At 42.2% G+C, this 24,703-nt stretch overlaps 2 protein-coding genes across 5 annotated transcripts in view; one reads left to right on the top strand and one right to left on the bottom strand.

Annotated features, from left to right (window-relative positions):
• Window positions 1-4,656: 4,656 nt before the first annotated feature.
• Window positions 4,657-18,405, bottom strand: LOC308633487 (uncharacterized protein; the record flags this gene model as incomplete). Its single annotated transcript, XM_081266356.1, has 3 exons — window positions 4,657-4,753; window positions 15,127-15,202; window positions 18,025-18,405. 2 exons carry the CDS (start codon window positions 18,403-18,405, stop codon window positions 15,149-15,151), a joined length of 435 nt encoding a protein of 144 aa, XP_081122482.1. The 3' UTR covers window positions 4,657-4,753; window positions 15,127-15,148.
• A 125-nt stretch (window positions 18,406-18,530) lies between these two features.
• CHD7 (chromodomain helicase DNA binding protein 7) overlaps window positions 18,531-24,703 on the top strand; it is a 185,081-nt gene continuing 178,908 nt past the window's right edge. For 3 of the 4 annotated variants that reach the window (XM_081266458.1, XM_081266459.1, XM_081266456.1), the window contains exon 1: window positions 18,531-18,876. The gene's annotated coding sequence lies outside the window, so the exon portion shown is untranslated. Of the gene's footprint in view, window positions 18,877-19,043; window positions 19,568-24,703 lie in introns of those variants that run through there. The other variant, XM_081266457.1, reaches the window with a different exon arrangement.

Genomic DNA, 24,703 nt, shown 5'->3' with positions numbered 1-24,703 from the left:
CACTCTATTCAGTAATAAAACAACAATACTAATCATGAATGTTTAAGGAACACTTCTGTAATATCAGACAGAATATAAGGTGACTCATGTGCCTGATTTCATTTTACTCTCAGCATGAGAGTTATTTCTACAAGGGAGATGAAATTATTATCCCCCACTTTACAGATAAGGAAACTAAGACTTGGAGGTTTACACTTAGGTGATGTGCTCAAGATAAATAAAGCTGTTGCAGTCACAGCTATACTCAAACCCAAGGTTATTGAATTCCAAAGTAGTGATTTTTTTTTTTTGCCAATAAAGTGTATTGTTTCTAATCTGGGGGAACAAAAACCAACTCTTTACCACCCCCACCCCAATTTCACCTTAAATGTGAGACTTTCTCAGAACTCACTTCTGGTATTCCTAATCAGCTGTCTATAGGCATTTACTTTTACAGAGAAGAATTTGACATTCATGATGTGAACTCTCTCTCCTTTACTTTCCTTCACTTATTATAAAACATTTCAAACACACATGGAGCTGGCCATGTTAACGCACCCCTGTAATCCCAGTGACTGGGGAGGCTAAGGAAGGAGGATTACAGGTTCCAAGTGAGACCCTGTTTCAAAATAACAAAAATAAACAGGGATACAGGTATATCTCAGTTATAGACCTTAGGCTCTATATTCCTAGTGCCTCCAAAAAAGAAGGAAGTAAGGAAGGAAAGAAAGAAGTAGAAAAAATTGTGTGATGGCAACACCCCTCTCTGGTTACTGTTACACAGCACTGTAATCACCAATCTATGGCTGCTTTTGTCTATTTATACCCCCACCATTTTTCTTCACCCCTGCTAAATTATTTTGAAGCAAATCCCATCTGTTTATCTATAAATGTAGCCATGTGCAGCATAACAATGGGTCATTCAATGATGGTGGTCCTATAATATTTTAGTCAGCCTTTTTACTGCTGTGACCAAAAGAACTGACAAGAACAATTAGAGGAGCAAAGTTTATTTGGGGGACTCATGGTTTCAAATGTCGCAGTACATGGAGAGCCTGCTCAATTCCCTGGGGCTCTAGATGAAGCAAAACATCATGGTGGAAGAGTGTGGTGAAGGAAAGTGGTTCAGGCCATCACATCAGGAGAGAGAAAGGGGGAGAGAGAGAGAGAGAGAGAGAGAGAGAGAGAGAGAGAGAGAGAGAGAGAGCGCTCTTTCTTCAACAAGGGCAAAATATATTTCCCAAAGGCATACCCCGAGGGACCCAGCTTCTCCAGCCATACTCTACCCACCTACAGTTACCATCCAGTTAATCCCTATCAGTGAATTAATGTACTGCTAAGTTAAGGCTCTCATAACCCAATCATTTCACCTCTAAGCTTTCTTGCATTGTCTCAAACGTGAGATTTTTGGGGACCCATCGTATCTAAACTGCAACATCTGGATCTCTTGTCCGTATACTATCTCACATTCTGGATTATAACAGGCTGGGCATGATGGTGCATGCCTGTAATCCTAGTGGCTTGGGAGGCTGAGGCAGGAGAATTGCAAGTTAAAAGCCAGTCCTCAGCAAAAGTAAGGTGCTAAGCAACTTGGTGAGACCCTGTCTCTAAACAAAATACAAAATAGGGCTGGGTATGTGGCTCAGTGGCCGAGTGCCACTGATTTCAATTCCTGGTACCCACCCCCCAACAAAAAAGAGATTATAATGGAGCTGGAAAGCCCCTATTGCTTATTGATGTTGTAGCCATTCTAATGTCATGTCACAATGCATTACTTACATGTTTGTAGTGATACTGGTGGAAACAAATCTACTATGCTGCCTGTTGTATAAAAATAAAGCACCTACAATTACATATAGTACATAGTACTTGATAACAGATACCTGTTATTGGTTTACTTTTTTTTTTTTTTGTCATACTGGGGATTGAACCCAAGTTCATGAGTTACATCCTCAGTCCTTATTTTTAATTTTGAGACAAGATCTTGCTAAATTGTCCAGGCTGGCCTTGTACTTCCAATCCTCTTACCTCAGCCTACCAAGGAGCTGGGATTATGGGCACAGACCACTGCACCCTGCTTGTATTTACTTTTTTTATTGCTATTATAGAGTGTACCCTTCTTCTTACATATATTTACAAAGTTTACTGCAAAATAGTGTGCTTTGTGACACCACCAGAAGTCTCTTACATCTCTTGCTTATCCTGTCTTTTGATCCCACTAGAGGCTGTGTTGGGTGATTGAACTGAATGGTCTACCTCTGTGTAAGTGCCCACTGTGACAATCACATGATGAAAAAATTGCCTAATGGTGCACTTCTCTGAATGTATCCTCATGGACTTGATTGTATTTCGGTACATATCTTAAAATAAAAGGACTTCATTTAAAAACCTTCAACCCAAAACATTAATATGCCTAAAATTTAAAAATAATTTCTAATCTCAGCAAATATTCAATCAGATCAAATTTCCTGAATTGTCTTATAAATCTTTTTTTGAGCTGGTTATTCAGATTAAGATCCAAAGAGGGTCCATAAATCACTTTTGGTTAATATAGCTTTTTAAGTCTCATTTAATCTCTAGATTCTCTTTTTCATTTTTTCCTTTTTTTCTTGTTTTTGACTTGTTGAAAACACCAAATCTCTTGTCCTGTATACTATCTCACATTCTGGATTTTGCTGATTGAGTCCCCACAGTGTTTGTCATTAAGTAAGTTCATCTCCCCCTAGTATCCAGTAAACTGGTAGTTAAGTTCTAGGAACCTGATCTGATTTGAATTCATTTTTTTTGACAAGACAACTTCATAGGTAGTACCTATGGAAATAAAATAGGTCATTTCCATTAGAAATTTAATTTACACAGTTGGTATTCAGCTTGATCCTTTTATCTTTGGTTGACTTCTAGATTATTTTACTTATTTACTGCCATCATCTCAAAGACAACGTGTGTAAAAATAAGCTGTCCTCCTCTACCCCAAGACAAGTGACACCTCTATATCTGCTATCATTTATGTTGTATTTTTTAAATCACTTGGAAATCACATGGAAATCTCAGTTCTCAGAGTCATCTTCCATTCTTCCTCACTCACGCCCCCACCCCCACCCTGACAAACTCAGGCTCTGGCTATGTTTGCCAGGCTGGTGTTGAACTCACAGGCTCAAGTGATACTCCTTCCTCAGCCTCCTGAGTAGCTGGGACTATAGGGTGGTACCCCCAGGCCCAGCACTCCAATATTCAATCATGAAGACTGTCAGTTCTTCCTCTATAGAGTTTTAGCATCCTCTCCTTTAGATTCTCACATCCACTACCTTAGTATGGGCTCTAAAAGTCTTGTAGTAACCTCCCACTAGTCTGTCTTTCCTCAATTCCACTCCACAAACTGCCACTTGACAAATCATCTATGACATCCTGTGTCTTTTTTTATGTTACTTCCTTACCAAACTTTAATGGCTCCCTGTTACCCTGGAAGAAACTGTAAACTACTGAGAATAATTCAACACAATCTGGTCCCAATCTATGTTTCCAACTTGCATTTCCAGGGTTCTTGTTGCTCAGCATTAGATTTTTTTTTCCCCACAGTTAAAGAAATCAGTTTGAACGTGTTTGGACCAGTGTCATATCTGACACCCTATCTTAGTATTTAACATTGGAGAGTCAAATGAACCTTTCTATTCAAGTGTTGGAATAAGGCAAAGCTTCTCTCTGAGGATAATGCCGGATTTGTCTCAGGGACACTAGCGGGGAGGGAAAGTTGCCTGTCACCATGACAAAACTCTGGTTGCTAGCTTTCTTGACTTTCATGATAGGATGTTCACACTTCTACCCATTTGGTTCCTAAGTCATGTGAATTGCCACAAACCAGCAATGCAGAATGACAGCTACCTAGGCTATGCCCTCTTATCACCTGCTCTCTATCTCTCATTACAAACCAAATACACAAGCACACACAAAAAATCCCAGCTAAGAAATTTCTCTAATTGATATGATACTTACTCATGCTTCCAAGGACTTTGTTAAGATACCAGTGGGCATCCTGGAAAGACCTTCAACCAAGATGCCCTTGAGCATTACTGTTTGAGTCAGCTTTCTTGCTGCTGTGACTAAAAGGACCTGACCAGAACAACTGTAGAAGAGGAAAGGTCTATTTTAAGGCTCATAGTTTCAGGTCTTATACACAGAAGGGTGGCTCCATCCCTTGAGGCTCAATGGGAGGCTGAATATCATGGCAGAAGAGTGTGGCAGAGGGAAGTAGCTCACATTATGATCAGGAAGTGGAGAGAAAGGTCTCCATTTGCCAGATACAAATATATACCCAAAACTATGTCCCCAATTCCCATTTCTGCCAGCCACACCTCACCACTTCAATTACCACTCAATCCCTATCAGGGCATTAATTCACCGATTGGGTTAGAACTCTCACAATCCAATCATTTCTTCTCTGAACCTTCTTGCATTGTCTCTCGTGTGAGCTTTTGGGTGACACATCCAAACCATAACAATTATCCTGGCTTACACTGATACTGTCCTGTGCCACAAATCACTGTTTTCCATGTAAATTCCCACTGGGCACTTCCTTATGCAATTTGGTGATAGAAAGGTACTGAAGGTTCTAAAAAAGCTGGCATATAATCTTTCTTTCCATAGTAAAAGCTATGTACTTACAGTTTTCCTTTTCACTCTGGCTGTCAAGAAACTCAAATATGGGGCTGGGGCTGTGGTTCAGCAGTAGAGTGCTCGCCTAGCACATGTGAGGCCCTGGGTTCGATCCTCAGCACCACTTAAAAGTAAATAAATAAAATAAAAGTGTTGTGTCCAACTATAGCTAGAAAATAAAGTATTAAAGAGAACCTAACTTAAAAAAAAAAGAAACTCAAATATGATTGTGAGGCTCAATAACTGTCTAATTCTTTTGGTTAGAAGTTTATATTTTTCCCTAGGTTCAGTTTCTGTCTTTAATAAATATGTGTTTCTATCCCCCTTATATACTTTTTAATAGTCATTTGGGGATGAGTTGTATGTGCATTAAGTAAATAAAATACCATCACATTCCTCCACCCAGGCAAATGTCAGTTGATTACCTCATAAGACTCCTAGTTTGCATATTATGTATCTTCTAATTGGACTGGTGGCCTGCCCTGTGGGTGTTTTTTGTTTGTTTGCTTTTTGCTTTGTTTTGTTTTTGTACTAGAGATTGTCCCAAGTGTTCTTAACCACTGAGCTATGTCCCAAGCCCTTTTTACTTTTTATTTGTAGACAGGGTCTCACTGGGCTGCTTACAGCCTCACTAAGTTACTGAGGCCATCTTTGAACCTGTGATCCTCCTACCTCAGCCTCCTGAGCTGCTGGGGTTACAGGTGTGTGCCACTGTGCCTGATTTAATCTATGCTCTTGCTACTGCTCCCTGTCCTCCAAATCCTGCAATCCTCTAAAACTCATTCAAAGACCCTCTTTTTCTCCATGAACACCTTGCCTGCCCCTCTTTAGAGCAAACCTTGCATCCTTTGAGACTTTTGCATGCAGTTTGTCCACTATTCATTTGTCACTTATGAAACATTGTCTTTCATTGCTAGTTTTGTAGACATCTTTTTTTTTTAATTTGAAATTAATGGGCTGGGGATGTAACTAGCATTTGCAAGGACCTGAGTTCAATCTCCAACACACACACACACACACACACACACACACACACACACAGAAAAAGAAAAAGAAAGAAAAATTGAAAGTAATATGTGCACACAAAAAATTTAAACCGTACACAAGGGGATTCCTGGAAAAAACATTCTCTCATCCATGATCCCCTGCCCTTGAGGCAAATATTATTGTCAACTCATCATACATCCTTTTCAGACACAACCTGTGCATTTACAAATATGCAGCATACACGCATATATATGTAACAAATATGCATGCATATGTGTATGTACCTGTGAATTCTTTCTTTTTTTTGGATGACTATGAGCACACTGTTTACATTTGGTACAGTTTAGAGATTACAGAACATTAGCTCATAAATATCTCTTTCTTTCTAATACCTAAACAGTTTTTATTGAAAAGGTAAACCCACAATTTACTTGATTAGTTATACCACCATGGTCCACATCTCTGATTAAATACATTCTTTATGAAGAAATAGAGATAATATGTTAACATTTAGTATATTCCCCACAAATCCAGTAAAATGTCTTTTGCCTAGGAAAATATCAATAAATAACTGCTGGTAGATTGTTATCAGTAAATAACCAAGCATCAAGCACTTCTCCTTTATACTAACATTTAGTAATAGCTTGAGAAAGTCTTAAGGCATTCTCCAAGCAACCATGTGTGTGTTTTACTGAAATTCGCCATGTAAGAACAAATCTTTCTTATTATCTATAGCATGTTCTGGAAGCTTAATCTTGAGGCATTCAGCTCATGAAGAACAAGGACCAGGCCGAGGGCCCTAATGATAGTAGTGGCTTCTCCCTGAGGAGCATTAAGTCTCTCTGAGGTCCCAGGTCCAGAGACACAGAAAATTTAAACTGTACACAGGGAAGCTGGAGCACCCAGAGGACCTCTCCAAAGGCACAGCTCAGCAAGGCACGAGGAAGCTACCTCAGTTCTGCTTCCAAAAAGTGAGCCCTTCATCATACAGTGGGTAAAGGCACAAGGGGAGCTAATGTTGCAGGGAGAAGCTACAGCGCACCAGGACCTGGTTGGATGAGTCCTATTTTAAAAAGGCACGAGGCTGTACCCATGTTCATAGCAGCATTATGAACAAAACTTAAAAGGTGGAAACATTCCAAGTGTCCATGGACAGATGAATGAATAAACAAAGTGTGCTATATCCATACAATGGGATATGACCTAGCCTTAAAAGGGAAGGAAATTTTGACACATGCTACAACATGGATGGACCCTCACAGCATTATGCTGAGTCAAATAAACCAAGCACCAAAGGTCACATATTGCATGAATCCACTTCCATGAGGTACCTCTTACTCATACTCAAATGCATAGAGACAGGAGAACAGTGGCTGCCAGGGGGTGGGAAGAAGGGAAATGAGTAGTACTTTTAGTGGGTACAGTTTCTGTTTAGGATGATAATAAAGTTCTAGAGCTGAATGGTAGTGATGGTTGCACAATAATCTGAATGTACTTATGGTTTTGGAGTGAGGTGTCCCCCAAAATCTCAGGTTAGAAAATGCAGGAGTATTCTGAGGTAAAATGATTAGAGTTCTGTAACCTAATCAGTGGATTAATCCATTTGATGGATTAATGGTTTGAAAAGAATACTATACTGGATGATAATTGTAGACAGGTAGGTATGGCTGGAGGAAGTAGATCACTGGGAGCATGTCCTTTGGGATTATATATTTCGTTCCCAGCTTCTCTCTTCTCTCCTTTCCTCCCTCCCTCTTCTTCTTCCACCTTGGCCTCTCTCTCCTTCTCTTTCTGCCTCTCTCTTTCCTTCCTGGCTGCCCTGAGCTGAGTAGCTTTCCTCTTCCATGCCCTCCCACCATGATGTTCTGCTTCATCTCAGGCTCAGAGCAATGGAGTCAATGACCATGAACTGAACCTCTGAAACCATAGCCCAAAACAAACTTTTCCTCCTCTAAGTTGTTTTTGTTAGGTCTTTGGTCACAGCAACAAAAATCTGATTTACACAACCACTGACCTGTACACTTAAAAATGGTGCAAATGATTTATTTTATATTATATGTATTTTACAACAATAAAAATAGGCATGAGGCAAGGGAGACATACACCATAGAGTATGGTATTGTTTCCCTGAATTCAGTCAGTCCTGTTCTACTGCCTTGATTTTTTCCCATGTCTGAGTCCATATGTACTCTTTTATCCTCAGTGAGTCATGTCTGGCAATATTATATTTTCTTTTCCTGAGAGAGGTAATAAACCAAAAGGCTGTCAGTGAAACATGTGATACCGGACTTAATCAACTTTAGACCCAGGTGACTTAGGAGTGGCCCAAGGGCAATGGCTTGGGAGGGACCCACAACAATGGCTATGAAGATGGGAAGGGGCTGGAGGGAGGCTGGTTTGCAGCTCAGCATCAGGTCAGCTTCTGCCTTTTTGACCTCACGAAACACTACCACGTGAGCTGAGGTCACCAGCAGCATTATATACCGGGGAGGATCTCCAGAGAGGAGCTTAGAAAATGCTCTACTAAGATGTCTTGCTAGCTTTCTAAATGAAAAACCCCAGTATAGCAGCTCAGTCATATTATAAACACATTATAAACATATTAAAAAGTAATTACTTTTGGAGGAAGTTAACTATGTCAAAATACAAATTAAGATAAAATTAGGAATGTTTCCATTTTCAGATTCAAATGCACAGAATATTTTTCAACAAGATCGTTGCCTTTCTGTAGCTAACCATCCTGGCAGTGTGGCTGCCACATAAGTTCCCTGAGCATTTGTTGAGTGCCTGTGTATGCCAGGCATTGTGCTGGGTGCTGACACTAACCTGACCTCTCCAAAATCCATGTGGGTGTATATGACTGCCATATTTCAACATGAAGCAGTTAGATGGGGGAGCAGTCAGTGTTTCTACCAAGAGAAGGGATTCATCATAATTCCTTGCATAATTCTATAGTCAGTCTTATCCAGAGCTGCAACCTAAGGCAAGATCTGTGAGAATTGAGCTGCAGACTTGTCCATCAAGTGTGAGTTTTTCTCCTTTAAAGCAGCGGAACGTGTGAACAACTGGCTTCACAGTGGATCATTTGAAAGGCAAGCAGCCTTCTGGCAACTGTTAGATTCTAGCACTGATCAGAGGTTAGAAGTCCTGAGTTTGGATCTTTGTTATTCACGGCAGGGTGACTTTGGGCACCTCTCTGAGCCTCATCTTTCTCTCCTGTAAAATTAGGGTATGTGATCTGCAAAACCCAAATTGAATATTCTATCTACTGTGAATACTTTGACAAAGGAGGAAGAGGACTGGCACATGCTAGCAAAAATTATTGGCAAATATTGAAAGCAGAGGTAAATGTAGGAGTATCCTGAAGTCTGCCACATGAAATAAAGCAACCTTAAATTATGATCTATTCTCATTTTACATATCAAAGTACAACTTTGAGTTTGACATAGTTTGACATAGTTTGACCTAGAATTATCCAAGAGCTTGCAGTAATAACACTATGTTCCACTATATGACATTGGCATTACTGAGATCACCAGAGATAAAACAGCACCAAATCCTTGACCTGGAAAATATGGGGTATTGGGTATAATCTAACCAAATGAGCCAACAGGGAAGCTAAGTTATTTATTTGTCGTGGCCAACATAGCTGTTTTAAATTTTATTAAAAAAGGATTAGAGATGACTAGGCATATATGCATATATCATATGCATATTCACATATAATTTATGATCTATATTTAAATAAAGCACCCATGACTTGTGGGTGCTTCAAGATCACCCAAACTGATCTTGCCTGGCTCCTGGAGACTTCGCCTTGTCACTGGCTATGAATTCAGTGATCCTTCTGTGTCTCCAAAGAAGGGAATGAATTTCTTGCGTGGCTCTGGCAGTTTATAATGTGTACTACTTCTTCCAACGGGTCACCTCACTTTAGAAAGTTGTGTGTCAACCTGGTTCCACTCACAGTCTCAGCGCAGAATTTCAGGAGAATCTTTTCACTTTTTTTTTTTTTTGCAGTGTCTTTCCTCCCTATAGTGGCTACTCCAAAACTTAAAACATCTCCCTCATGTCTCCTGACCATGCATAAGCAATCCAGTCTCAGCAGGTGATTAACCATTGAATTGATAAGAAAAGGCAAAGCATTATCAGCAAATTTTCTTAATGTCTGCAATCTCTTTCTATTTCCACCTATAAACTTAATGCTATTTCATCTACCTTTTTCATTTGTTTTTCCTTTTTTTGCAGTACTGGGGATGGAACCCAAGGCCTTGAGCACATTAGGTAAATGCTCTACCACTGAGCTACATGTCCATCCTCCTCACCTCTTTTATTTTTGGTTTCTGAAAACCAAGTATCACTGCTTCCATCATCCCTGGTCTTGATCCCCTCACCCTCCTCTAAGCCTTATTTCCCTATCTAGTTGTCCCCTCACTAACACTCGTCCCTGTCTTTTACTCTTAAAGAATGCTTATCACCCTGTCTGATATTAAAATGACAATAACAGCAACCATCCCTTCTTCTATATGAGTTCTTTCTAGATACTACCCCATCTCTTTTCATTTCATAATCAAGCTTCTAGTAAGAGTCTGGAGTCTACACCGACTGCCCACAGATTTTCAACTCCATAAACTTCTCACCCTCCTCAATGTAGTTTGTACCTCAACACTTGAAAATGAAAAAGTTAAGAGTGACCAAATTCAGTGAGGACTTTTATACCATCCCTTTTTGATCTCTCTGTGACCTTGGACACAGTTGCACCTTCCCTTCTAGAGATTCTTCTGCCTTGAGGTCACATTTTTCCTTTCAGATGGATTTATGTGATTTTTCTTCAATGGCTTCTCTTTTGGTTTCCCTTTATTATTTTTCCCCACAGATTCCTTAGCATATATTTTCATGGATAAGTAATGCTCCTCAATGAATCAGTTTTTTGAGTGTGTGCTGTTCATTCTTTCTTTCTCTCTCCTTTTCTTTTTTCCTTCCTTTCTTTACCAGGGATTAAACCCAGAGGTGCTTAACCTCTGAGCCACATCCCCAGACATTTTTACTTTTATATTTTTTTATTAATTTTTTTTGTAGTTGTAGATGGACAGAATCCCTTTATTTTATTTGTTTATATTTATGTAGTGCTGGGATTGAACCCAGTGCCTCATGCATCCTGGGCAAGCGCTCTTAGACTCAACAGAGTCTAAGTTGCTTAGGGCTTTGCTAAGTTGCTGAGGCTAGCTTTGAACTTGCAATCATCCTGCCTCAGCCTCCCAAGTCACTGGGATTACAGGTGGGTGCCACCACATCCAGCTTCCCTGTTTTATTGATTGTAGGCTTGACCATGGAACTTTGGTCAATGGAAAACCAGTCTATCTGAAGAAAGCAGGTGCCTGCTAAGGGCTTGTGCATTGGGGTTTGCCTTTTTAGAGCACTTGCCAGAGGCTGGTATGTCATGAGGAAGATCAAAATATAGAACCAAATGGAAATAGAGAGAGAGAGAATTAAAGGTAGAGAAGAGAGAGATTCAACTACTTGGCTTTCCTAACTAAGCTCAACCTCCAACCAACCATCAGATGCATTTGTTGTTTTAAGCCACTAAATTTTGGGATGGTTCTATGAAATACAGTAATAAATAAATGAAAAATATTTTGCTTATCTTTTGGATTTCTTCTATTGCATGTTTCCCCAAGCAACCTCATCCATTCTAGTCATACTTCTTAATTCTTATACCCACATCTCAAGACCAGATCAATCTTTTACATTCACACCTCTTATTTAATGGGCACCCCCAGCTGAATGTTACATAACTGACCTCAATTCCCACAACAAGACCCTATGTTCTTTTGTAAATTGTTCCCATCTTTTTCTTTATCTTGGTAAGTGATGTAGCTAGCTACTCAGTCACTCACCACAGAAACTCAGAAGTGAATCTTCACCTCTCCCTGTCATTTACTTCCCAACATTAATATGCCACATCTTAAATATATGTCAGCTAAATATCTCTAACATCTTTTTAAAATCTCTATCATCTCATCATGCCAAATATAGACAATCATTGACGCCAACAGCTCTGATGTTTGGGCCACATACCCAATACATTTACATTTGCCCTGATCATTTTCCTGCTGAGTGTCTTTGCAAGGTTTTTCACAATGTACACAATAAGGTTAAAGTTCCTTAAATACTACAAACCTTTTCTGACCTGGCTCTATTATTCATTTCCCTCCCTTCCTTCCTTCCTTCCTTCCATGTGCTAGTCTAACTGAGTGAAATTACTTGCAGTGCTGACATTAGCCATTGGTTCCAGGCATATTTTAGCTGATTTTCTTGCCTGGTGATTGTCCTCATCCCTGGCCATCAAATACCAGCAAAGCTAGGTTTAAATGTTATATCCTCTGTGAAGACCCCCCTACCTATCTGAGCAGAAACAGAATTAGTTGTCCCTTCTTCTGAGCTATTACTAAACCACTATTGTGCACCTTTTGATTGCAATGACATGCTTAAACATTTGTCCTCTACTGTCCGATAGATTCATGGAGCTCCTCCAGGGCAGAATTTGCATTATTTTCATATTTGCAATGCCAGGCACAGTGTGTGATGCAGAATAAGTGTCCAATAACTATAGAATGAAGATTCCACTGTATTTTTTCCAGTTTAAATATTTTATCAAAGTATCTTATTATTACTTAAGTTAGCACTGCAGACTTCCATGTATTAGACTAGAAATGGATATGCTTAAGGGATTGCCCAATATTACATAGGATATGTTTGGTGACACCACGCCTGGAATACTGGATCTGGTAACTGAGTGTAAGGAGATGAAGATGTAATGTAAAATGGCTGAGTCCTTGTTGGTGGCAGTGCCACTTTGGACCCACTGCTCCCTGCACTCCTCAACTGCTCCTTCCAGACAATGTACTGCCCTCCTCTACCACAGGGAGGGGCACTTCTTCACTTCTGCCTACTCTTCCTCATCTGAGGACCAACCCCATGATAAGCATTTAGTGATGTTTGAGTCTGGGCAGCATAAAGAAGTTGGCAGTTGCTTTATATCTTCCCTTTTCTTGTCTTCAGAGATCTTCCTCACTTTTCTCCTTTTTTGGAGAGATCTGTATAAGTGCAGATCTGACTTGCTCTTGTCTTGCTAAACACTCTTCAGTGACTGTCCCTGACTTGTGGGATGAAGTTGAGAGCTCCCCTTAGCCCTTTCTATTCTCTAGTCTAATCTCCCCCCACCTCCCCAGTCCTGCCACTTGTACAGGTATTCATTGAGCACATTCTAAAGGGGAGGCTCTACAGTAACTAGTGGTGTTAAAAGTCCTTGCTCCAAGTAGCTCACAACCCAATGAGAAGATAGGACAACAATTCATTTTAGTCCAACATAAGCATGTAGTGATGGAGGATGGGCATCTCTGGGAGAACAAAGGAAGAATAGCCAACTCATCCTGGAAGTGGGGGCTGTTAGAGAACACTGGAGGAAAAGTGACTCAACTGCCATGTTCCATTCACAAGGGAACCACCTACAGTAACCTGAACTCATTAGGTTCTAGGACCACTGAACCACTTTGTTCTCTCTTGTGAGTCGTTCTCCCTATCCATGCTTTTCTCATGACCCTCCTTATTGTGATGAAGTTCTTTGCTTACTCAACACTGAGTCCAAGTCTTCTGCATTCTAGGAAGCCTGCTTTGCTATCCCAAGCAGCAAGAACCACTCTTTGATGGTTCTGGGGATTGAACCCAGGGCCTGTGCATGCTAGGCAATCACTGTACCAACTGAGCTATATCCCCAGCCCAGAATCACTCCTTTTTTCTTTCTTCTTCTTCTTTTCGTAAATGCTGCATGCACTATGAACTTCGTGAAGATAAGGAGCTTACCATGTCCCCAGTGGTAACAGAGAGTAGGGCACTTGCATTTTTCATAGCTGAGACAGCAGTGCACACCTGTAATACCAGAGACTTGGGAGGCTTAGGCAGGAGGATTGCAATTTCTAGACAAGTTTGGGCATCTTAGTGAGACCCTGTCTCGAAAATAAAATGAAAAAGGAGCTGGGGATGTAGCTCAGTGGTAGAGCATCCCTGGGTTCAATCTCACATAACTAACACACACACACTCTCTCTCTCTCCTCTCTCTCTCTCTCTCTCTCTCTCTCACACACACACACACACACACACATACAAGTTTGCTGGAAAAATGACTCAAACAGCTAAACTGGCTATCTTTGGGAGCCAACAATGGCTTAATTCTAGTCCTAATGGCTTTTGTTTACTGATATCTTGACCTTATCATCCTTGACAGTTGCCATCAAAGGCAACAGTATTCTGGGCTAATGGAGATGAAATGGGAATTTTATCTAACGATTTCAAACCAATATACTATCTGCTTACTTAACAGATACTGTGGACTTACTGCTAAACACTTCATACCACATATACCTGATAAATGAAAAAACACAGGAATGTACCTCAAGAAAAATTTCAGAAAAGAATCTTCAGAAAAATAATTGAACCAATTCATATTCATATGCTATCCACATTAAAAACCCAGGAGAGGGTTGGGGATGTAGTTCAATGGCAGAGTGCACAGCACATGCTTAACATGCTTAAAGCCCTAGGTTCAATTCCCAGTACTGCCAAAAACAAAGACATAAACAGCACCCTCCAAACAAAACAAAAACAAACCCAACAAAGAAATGAGTCTTTTCAGGGCCCTGTGCATGTGAGGCAAGAGCTCTAGCAGCTGAGCTATATCCCCAGCCCAAGAAATGAGTCTAAATACAGAGGAACAAAAGCCAGGTGCACTTGCATTGGTATAAGAGTGACTAAACAGTAACTTCAAAGCAGTATATCTAACAGAAAAAGGCTGTCATGTGGGAAGGCTGTAGTTTTAGATTATGTAATATAATGTATCTTTTTAAAAAAGAGTTTGACCAATTTTCTAACAAATACACCAGCACTTCCATTTCCAACTGGATGAGTCAGTTTCCTTCCTTCCTTCTTCCTCCCTCGCTTGCTCCCTCACTCCCTCCCTCCCTTCCTCCCTCAATCCCTTCAGGGGAAGAACCCAGGGCCTTGCACTTGCTCAGTTAAGTGCTCCATCACCGAGCAACACTCTGAGCTTATTTTATTGTATTTTGAAACAAGGTCTTGCTGAGTTGCCTAGGCTGGTCTCAAACTTGGCCACCCTCCTGCCTCAGCTTCCCAAGTTGCTGGGATTACATGAGTGCACCAGTGCACCTTGCTGTGTTCTTTCTTTTAGGGGGGAAAAATAAGCCATTATTGCAGTGATGTACCTTCAGATAATCCCAGCAAGTTGAGAGGCTGAGGCAGATAATTGAAAGTTCCAAGCCAGCCTCAGCAACTTAACGAGGCCCTGAGTAACTTAATATAAAAAGAGCTGTGGATGTGGTTCAGTAGTTAAGTGTTCAATTCTGTGTATGTGTGTTTTGAAAATTTGTTTCTGGTGTTTTCTTCAGCATTTATAACCCTCTACATATCTATATGTTTATTTTTGTTTCTACATACCTTCAATGGCAGTAGATCTTCATCATTTAAAGGCAAAATGTATTGTTTGGAGAGAGTCAAAGGCATTTGGCAAATTCTGAAGTAGAATAACAGTTTTTAGTGGAAAAAAAGAGATATGGCCTTAAAGAGTTATTTTCTATGACTTGCAAATGGATTTTGAGCACAATTTCAACAATGAGTTTCAAAATTGCATTCAAGTATGTCCTCAACACTGGAATTAGTGTAATTTATATTGTATTTTAAAGTTCAAAACACTTGGAAGAAGAGACAAATAGGACTTAAGTTTTAATAAACATCCTAGAAGTTAGGGTGTCTTTCAGTATGTGCAAATTATCTGCCTCCTTGTCCTATGCACCCCCCTCACCTGCCCAAGTATTACACTTTGATACATTATGGACAATTTTCCCAAGCAGAGACAAACATTTGTTTGTCTAAGCAGTAACACAGTGGAACAATAGGTCAGTTAGCATTACTCTGAGTTCTTAGAAGAGACTGCTTTCATTCATTTCATGGGGCCTAGATCTTTTTGTAATAGATCTCTGCTATTTTTCTTAACAGCTTTCTGTTGGTGCCCACTTCATCTATTAGCATTCCTCCTCCCAGGTCTCTAGTGCCTTCCTATTGACCTCTGGTTACTAATTCAGACCTGTCCTATCTTCCAGGGACTCAGACTCCAAAACTGCCTTTCCTTCTTATCAACAAATTGAAACTACCAATCCCTCCTAGACTGCACACTCTATGAGGGCAGGAAGTTTTTTGTTTTGTTCACAAGCACTTAAGACCATGCCTGGAACCTCTTAGGCAATCAATGTTGAATGAATGACTAAATCTTTAAAACTGTTAGTTTCAGTTAGGAGAAAAAGCAACCCAATGAGTGAATTTACACTCATCTGTGAATGACCCTTATCTGGCCCAAAGCTTGAGAATTCAAATTAGTCTCCTTGGGAAAACTTCAACAGTGAAGCAAAAGGAGAGAAAATGGTTCAGTTTCAAGAATGGGGGGATGGGGGAATGGGGTGGTGGGGTGGTGGGAGGTGGGACACTTCTGCCTAGGAGTTTGCCCCAGAGGGTTTTTTTTTTCTTTCTTTTTAAGCTTTTAAAGTGCTGCACCAGTACAAATTCTAAAAGCATAGACTTCATCCTGGCTCAGAACAAGGATCAGGAAAAGAAGAGAAAGTTAGAGATGAGCTGCAGGGGCTATTTTTTAACTTTGTATACTGGTTGTACTATTTTAGTATTTCTAGTCAAAAGGAAGTTTCCTAACATTCTAGTGACAACTACAAAGGGCAAAGAGACCTCCTCAGAGTCACTTAGTTCTATTTGTTGATCAGAAGTTAATTGAAATATAGCTTCACCATAGGCAGACGCCATGTTTCTTAGCTTGTAAATTGCCTTGAAATAGATGTATATCTGATATTGGGCTGGGATGTATTACAAAAGATAAGAAATACTTTCCTTTATGTCACACCATTTAAAAAAATGTACTTTAATATAATCAGGCATGAGTGATTTCTTTCTAAGCATTCTGTTCTTATTTCTCCCCCCCCCCACACACACACACTCCAAAGTACTCCCCATATGCTTTCATCAAGAGACAGAGACTTAATGGAAATGAAGAACTATGAATTGTGATTCTTGGTTTATAATATGAGGCTATAAAAAAGGTTGATTTTATTATCTTCAATTTTTTTGATGTCAGAATTCATTTTGTGGTGTTACTCTTCTTGTCTGTTAATTCCTGGATTAAAATGTTTATTTCTTGGGGCCAAGGTTGTGGCTCAGTGGTAGAGCACTTGCCTAGCATGTATGAGACATTGGGTTCAATCCGGGCACCACATAAAAATGAAAACAAATAAAATAAAGGTATTGTGTCCATATAAAACTAAAAAAAAATTTAAATGTTTCTTTTAAAACACAACTCAATTATATGGTCAAATAAAGCTAAAAGCAGTGCATCTTAGTAAACCACAATATAATGTAACGAATATTTATAAAATTGTTAACTACTATTAGGAAACAAATGTTTTAGTAATAAAGTTTAAGATAATCAAACTTAGTTAATCAAACTTAGTTAATGAATACTTGTAGTAGCCACACAACGAAATAGTTTTGATAAGTCTTTTGTCCAAACAGAAATACTATGAATCTAGGCTTAGCAATACAAGCAGTGTAACCAGCAAATACTGAATGAGATAAGTATATTTTACATAGTTTTGCATTTTCTCAGTTTATTTTGGACTCCAATAATAGCAACTTGCTTTATTCTATCATAGGATAATCAGTGGTTAATATAAATTCTTTCCTTAATTTCAAAATAAGTGTCATCTTTAACCTAATAAAATCATCTCAAAGTTTACAATTGTTGAGTTTATTAATTATTCTTGCTCAGTATTTTGCACATTGAAAGTGGTTAATATATGTTTGAAGATGTATTTCCTAAAAGGAAAATTAGTAAAACAAAAATTTCTCTAAGGTTAATATTCATTTTGTACTAGGAACAACAACAACAACAACAAACAGAACAAGAAGGTAGGATATTTAAGACTAGAAGATCATTTACAATTGCCAAATTGGCCACAGAATGATTAAAACATTCTAGTCCTGACACGTTTAATGATGGGCACACATCCTATTTCTTTGTTTCCTAACCATTGCGCTCTGTATCTTCTTTCTTTCTTTTTTGGTTTGGCATGGTAACAAAGTCAACAAAATCAACGGTATCTAGTTAAACTTTTTGATTTAGTAGTGGATTCGGCTGTCCTATCACCAAGGTGGTAGGAAAGCAATGTGGAGAAGCAGGAATGAATTATTTGAAATGGAATGTGTCCATTCCAAATAATTTCATGTGGGAAAATAATTTCAAGTTGAAGGATAATTACAGAAGAGACATCCAAACACCTTCAGCCGCCGCCGTCCGCGCAGCGTTGGAAACCTTTCGCTGTGGCCAAGAGGATCGCTGTCGGCTCGGAGCCTCCGCTTCCTGCCCCGGGGCGGCGCACCCTGACTCCGCGAAGGTGCTGCGCGGGGAAACGTGGCACCCTCTCCAGCCCGCGCCCGGGGCGCCGCCGCGGCCGTGCGCTCCAAGGAGCCCAGCGAGAAAGGCAGCGCGGAGACCGCGCACCCGCCAGTGGGGAGAACCGCCCGCAGCGCCGGCGCCCGCCCGGGGACGGGAAGTGGCGCCCAGCCCGCCCTTCGCAGCCCGCGGCCCCGCAGCCCCGCGCCGCCCCCTTTCTTTCGGCCTCTCCCTCGGCCTCCGCCACCCCGGCCGAATTCTTGCATAAATTATACCAGGCGCGCCTGACGTCAGGTGGCGGCGCGCGGGCGCGGGCGCGGCGCGGAGGGAGCCAGCGGCGGGCGCGCGCGGCCCCGCGGTCCCGAGCGCGCGCGGCGTGCGGGGCGCGCGCAGGCGCTGGCGTGCTGGGGCCGCGGCGGCGGCGGCGGCGGCGGCGGCAGCGGTGGCGGCGGCGGCGGCGGCGCGGGGGTTGAGCCGTGGTGGTGCGGACGCGCTCGTGCTCGGGAACTATCGGATTAAACTTGAATCGAGTGAAATTACACAAAGGAGCGCCGCGGAGGAGGCGGCCCGGGGACCCGGAGACCCTGAAACTCGCCAGAGCCCCGTTCGCCCCTGGTCAACTCCGCGCCCGTGGATTCAGCCCCCTGGCCGTGGCCGCCGAGCCAACTCCTGAGCCCGCTCTGCGTTTTGTTTTCCCCTCGGCACAGGGCAGCGGAGGAGCCCGACCGACCGACCCGGTGAGCGCGAGAGTTCGCCCGGCGCCCCCGGGAGGGGCGGCGGCGGCAGGAAATCGCTCCGGGCCGTGGCCGGGGCCGCGCGAGGAGTTGGGAGCGAGGAGTTGGGCGTGTGCGGGGCGAGGGGCGAGGGCGGGCGGGGGCCGGGGCCGGCGCAGGAGCGCAGCGCCGCCCGCTCCGTGTCGCCGGCGTCGCCGCCCGCGGGGCCCGAACTCGCGCCCGGAGCGCCGCCCGGCGCCCCAACTTTTGCCTGCGTCCGCAGGACTGGCGGCGGCGGGGGCGCGCGGTGCGGCCGAGGGTCACTTCCTCGCATGTAAATGGCTTTTTGTTGTGCTGCCGGCGTTGGGGGGGGACGGGGGACAGGAGGGAGCGTGTCTGCGCGCGGGGGAGCGCGAGCGCGTTTCCTCCCGCCGGCGCCGAGCACGAGTTGCCGGCTCCATTGGAGAGAAAAGGGAAGGAGGAAAAGTTGGGCTTCAACTCAAGTGCGAGCGAGCTATGGGCGCGCGGGCGCGGGGCGGCTGAGCGGCGGCGGCGGTGGCTCGGGGACGGCGGCGACCCCCGCCTCCCGCCCCCGCCCCCCGCTCCGGACCGACCACGCCGCGCTCGCCGGGAGCAGCGGCCGCACGGGCGCGAACAAAGTGCGTCCCTCCCGGCGCTGCGGCGCCAGCCCGCGAGGGGACGGCCACCGGGCGAGGTGGGTTGGCGGCGGGGAAAGTGCGCGGGGCGCCGCGTGGGGCGGGGGCGGCGCGAACACGCGGTGCGGGGGGCGTCCCGAGCCCAGTCGGTGCCAGCCGCGGGCGCGGAGTTGCGAGCCTGCAGCTCGGGGCTCCTAGGGCTACCCGTTGGCTCCCAAGTGCGCGAGGAGGAGAAGAAAGGGAGTCGGGCCGGGACCAGCGCGGGGAGGCGCGGCAAGGAGGGGACCCCACCTTGCCGAGCTGGCCGGGCCGGTGGTGGCGGCGGCGGCGACTGCATAATAGCGACTTTAACCCCCTAACGCAACTCGGGTCCTCCGCCCCCACCAACCCCCCAGCCTGCCGTGGATCAGCGCCGGGGTGGGGGTCACCAGGTGGCCCCCGAGTTGGCCCGGGTGCGCTCTGCCCCGCAGAGAGCCGCGGCTCGGAGCGTGAACGGGTGAGGTGGCTGGAGGCCAAGCGGTCAGCGGGGAGAGGAAGGAGGGCGGCGGGGGACGCGTTGTTTGTTTGGTTCGCACCAGGGACTGGGCTCGCCGGAGACGCGGGGCTCGGGCGGGGGCGCGGACACCGGGTGGGCTGCGGTGCGGGGCGGGCGCAGCGGCGCGGGGTAAGCGCGGCCGGGGTGGGGGGAGGTCGGTGGACACGGGGCGGGGGTTGGGGGGGTTGGTCAGGAGGCTCCGGGGAAGGAGCCGCCGGCCCCGAGCAGCCATCATTACCGAGCCGCCTTTCTCCGGATGGCACTGCCTCGAGTAGCCCCGCGCCGTGGGAGCGCACCCCAAACTCCCGGCCGGTCGCCCGCTTTGTGAGCGCCCCCATGGAGCGGACGGTGCGGGGAGTGCTCGGGCTAGGGTAGGACGGTTTTCCTGGAGGTCACTTTTAGAGACTGTTCACGCCTTGGTTTTAAACTAGTTTTTTTTCCCCCTCTTCTGAACAGACAATGGACAAAAGAAAAGTAGCAACCCACATGGAGAGTTTCCTTTTGAATTGCTAGAATTAGATACACTATCCAGCTTTCCACTTGCTAAGTATACTTTTTAGTTTCCCATTGTATATTATCTAGCAATCGATTTAAATAACTTATCTTAAAATTTACCTATCCTCTGGGCTTGATTTCTGGAATACATTATATATCTTAATTTAGTTTTAAAGGATTATATGAAGGCCCTGATTTTTATTTTCTAAAAAATTTAATTTAAGCTGTCTTTGCAGTGGACGACACCTTATTAAGGGGTTGAGTGTTATTTTCCCCCAATTCTTTCAGTAAGTGTGTGTGTGTGTGGGGGGGGAAGTACTCATCGTACATAATAATCAGTAGGGAAAAATACATCTCTTTATTTCCTCACAGATCTATTCTAACGGGGACAAAAAATCTTAGTGACTATGACCTTAGCAGCATGAGTACCTGATTTATCCTAGTTATAATTACATTTAGATTGCTGTAATGTCCAAGTACTGGGTAATTCCTATTTCAGAAATAACTTGAGCAGTGATTTTATGAAGTTGAATCCTTCCCCCAGCCCCCAGAGTACATCTGTCGCGCAGTGTTTTTGTCTTGCTGTTGCACAACAGAAGCCCTCCAGTCTTTACCCTAAAATGGCAGCTTTCATTTGACTGGGGCCCATTCATTGACAATGATAATAAAGAGGCTGAAAGCTAGATGCTTGGGGCACGGAGTAGGACTCGGGTTGCCTTTCTAGGTGATAAGGAGGAGACATTTTACGTCTTCCAGTTTTCTCGTGAAAAGTTTATTTTCCCTGAACAACTACTGCAGAAAAAAAGTTATAAAGTAAAATCGGAATTTGGAATTGGAAAAGGACCGGAGCAGCAAATTTCAGCAGCTATTTTTTTTTTTTTTAATGTTGTCCAGTAGTGGAAATACAGCATCCCCCCATTTTTAAAAAAATAATCTGATTAAGGAACATAATGGATTTTTGTCAGTCTTGTAACAGGTGAATTTCCTTAGCCCAACTCTCAGGAATTGGAATTCTTTTCTGGTGCTCTGTGCTTTATTATTTATAGTCTCAATATTTCCTATTTTTCTCACTGTACAAATTCTAAGTTGAAGTTTGATAAATTCTGCTGTAGGTTTATGGTTTCAATTTCGAATGAATTTCTAGATAAGGAAGGAATTATAACAAAACACTGCCATGGGAATCTAAACTCTAAATGAATTTATTCTTAAACTAGCTTTTTAAAAAAATTGCTTCCTTTTCTGTGTCTTGACATGGAAGGCAGAATAGAGAAACGATAAAGAGTGGTTGTATAGGTGGTGGTTAAAATCTCAAACACTTTTCTTTCTAGGAAACTAGCACTCTTCTTCCAAGTTGAAAATATGGAAGTCAAATTTAAAATAACATATGTAGTAACTTAGTTTTAAACAGTACCTGCATAGGTTTACCTGGACTTGGTCTAGTTTTTAATCATTTTTCAAAAACTTTTCCATAATAAGAATTTTCTAGGCTACCCATACCTTTATTCAGTTAAAACGAACCTCTGAGAAGTACATTAATAATACCGTGTATCAAGGAAATGTTACAATCTTTTCCTATTACAGATGCAAATTCAATAATTACATACTTTGAGTTTTTAAACAGGCCTAAAGAAAAAGATTATTTTCATCTGTGTACCTGCTGTGTAACCCATAAAAGCCATGTAAGTGCCAAATTTAGGGTGGTTTTTTCAAACCTAGGATTACAGCATTTTACTCCCTGTGCATGAGAAAGTTTGCTTGTCTCCAGTTACCAAGCATTTGGTTTATTTCCATTAGGCAAATATTGGCAAGCCTTCCATGTGTAAAACAAGGGATAAGAGCAGTACTTTCTCTCAGGGAGTTTATCATCTACTAAGAGAGAGATTTCTTTCTATGAGTAACTAAATACTTGTCTTTGACTTTTTAAGATTAACTTTAGAGGTACTAGTTACCGTTCATATCCTTCGTTATCCAAATACAGCCTTTGGGTTTGATAGCAAGCACCATGGCCTAGCAAACAGCATGAACATCTTATAACCATGTTCTATAAATAAGGCATTGCAAGAATAAAAATGTTTAGGGCTGAGCAAAGTGTTTGACTACAAAAAATGGCTCTTAAAACTTCATGTTTAGAAAGTGATTCGTTTTCAAAATTCAAGTAATTTTTATGTGCAAAACACATAGGCATATAAATGTATGTAGGTTGCTTAGCTAAATTCACTAGAAAGAATGGAGAAGGAATATTTTGGGTGATTTTTGAGATGATGTCAGGACCATATTGGCACTGTGTGACTCTAAATTGTCTTATTCAAATATGGACACATGAGTAGAAAAAGAGCTCTTCTTTTTATGTCATTCAAAAGTCAGAATTTAGCATTCTCCAATCTTAACAGTTTTCTAAAATCATCATAGCTTTGTTAGTTTGGGAGATAAATAATTCCTCTTTCTTGTGAAAACTTTGTGCTTCATTTTTTATTTTTTGTTTTTGGTACTGGGGCCTGAAATCAGGGGCCCTTTACCCCTCAGTTACATCCCCTTTTGAGTTTTTATTTTGAGACAGGGTCTTCTAAAATTGCTGAGGGTCTTGCCAAGTTGTTAAGGCTGGCCTGAAACTTGTCATCCTCCTGTCTCAGCCTCAGGACTCACTGGCATTACAGGTGTGCACCACTATGCTGGACTATTATTTAGTCTTGTAAAAAAAATCTTTTGACATTTAAAGAAATCATCAGTTTGATGATGTAAAAATATAAAAGAAATTGGGAGTAAACGATCACTTGGTTTTCTGCAAATATAAAATTGGAATGATTTGTTGCAGTTTGGGTCTCAGGTTGCAGTTATGGCTTAAGTTCAAAGCTGATTATGTAGTGGTTAAGAGAAGAAAAGTAATTAAAAACACTTCTTGCTCCTCTGTTTTACTTTTATCAATGTATTAGGAATTTTAAATGAAATCACATCTGTGTGGTAAAAAGGGTAAATAGAAATAGGAAATCATAATGATATTATCAAATAGAAATTCATTTTATAATTATTAGAGTCGTTGGATATTTAGAGCATGAGGACCTTAGAGAGCTAGTTGAACTTTCTCATTTTACAAATTAAGAAACTAGAGTCCAGAGAGATTAATTAAACAAACTGCCTCTGGCTGGTCACCCAGTTACTACAGAACCTGTCTTAGTCACAGTTGTCCTCTGGTGCCTAGCAAAGTGTCTTGTAGGAGAGCTGCTGGGTGTGTGTTTGTTGGAGACTGAGCTGGCTCTGGAAAAGACTCTGTCTTCATGTAAGAGTCAAAAGTACCTTCTGGCTTCTACAGCATATAAAAACATAGCTCTTAAAGGTGTTCTTAAAGCCAATAATAATTTACCTCTACTGGGTTTGAAGTTTTCTTTCTTTTCTTTTTTAAAACTATGATTATCCATCTAGAAAAATGCAATGATAATTATTTCAAGATTTGATTACTGTTTTCACTTTAGACGCATGTATTCATTACCATAACTAGATTTCTGTACATTTTTACCAGTGTCAGGCAACTTCAAACATAATTGTTTTCTCAGAGAAGCATTTCTTTGGGAGGGTCTGTCTTGCTTTTACTTTGAAAATTAAAAACATCTTTTTAAAAATTTTTTTTTTAAATAAAAAAGAGTAGTCAATTAATGAAGAAACATTAAACTTGGTAAAAGTCTGGTTGGTTCTCAGTCTCATTTGCTTATGCTAATGTGAAGTTGGAGATATTTTTTAAGTGGACCATTGAGCCTCACACTACCTGCATAGGCATCAGTCTTGGTTTTTGTGGCAAGTGATTCTGGACTTTGATTAGGTTTCCTGTTTAATCTATTTTCTTATTTATTGAGTCAACTATTGGGTACCTGCTACTTGGAAGATAGACTGTAATGAATTGGGAACGCAGTGGTGACATAAGAAAATATGGTAGACCTACCAAAAATAAATAAATAACTAAATAAAGCTGCTGCTGTGCAGTGGGTAATGGAAAGAGTGAAAGCTTTTGACTTTGGGATGCAACCGCATGCATGTGGTCTTAGCCCCAAGGAAGTGGCTTTAGCACTGCCACCCACGCAGCCGTGGAAGAAAGGGCAAGGGCATTCCAGGCAGTGCCAACTGACTTGAAGGAGGCTGCATGTTTGAGGCCTTCACAGAATTTCGAGATGAGTCC

This window comes from Spermophilus citellus (assembly GCF_964194105.1).
Source record: "Spermophilus citellus genome assembly, chromosome: 14".
In the NCBI taxonomy this organism is placed as follows: Eukaryota; Metazoa; Chordata; class Mammalia; order Rodentia; family Sciuridae; genus Spermophilus; species Spermophilus citellus.
The sequence above is the reverse complement of the archived record's forward strand: the minus strand, read 5'-3'. Positions and strand labels throughout refer to the sequence as shown.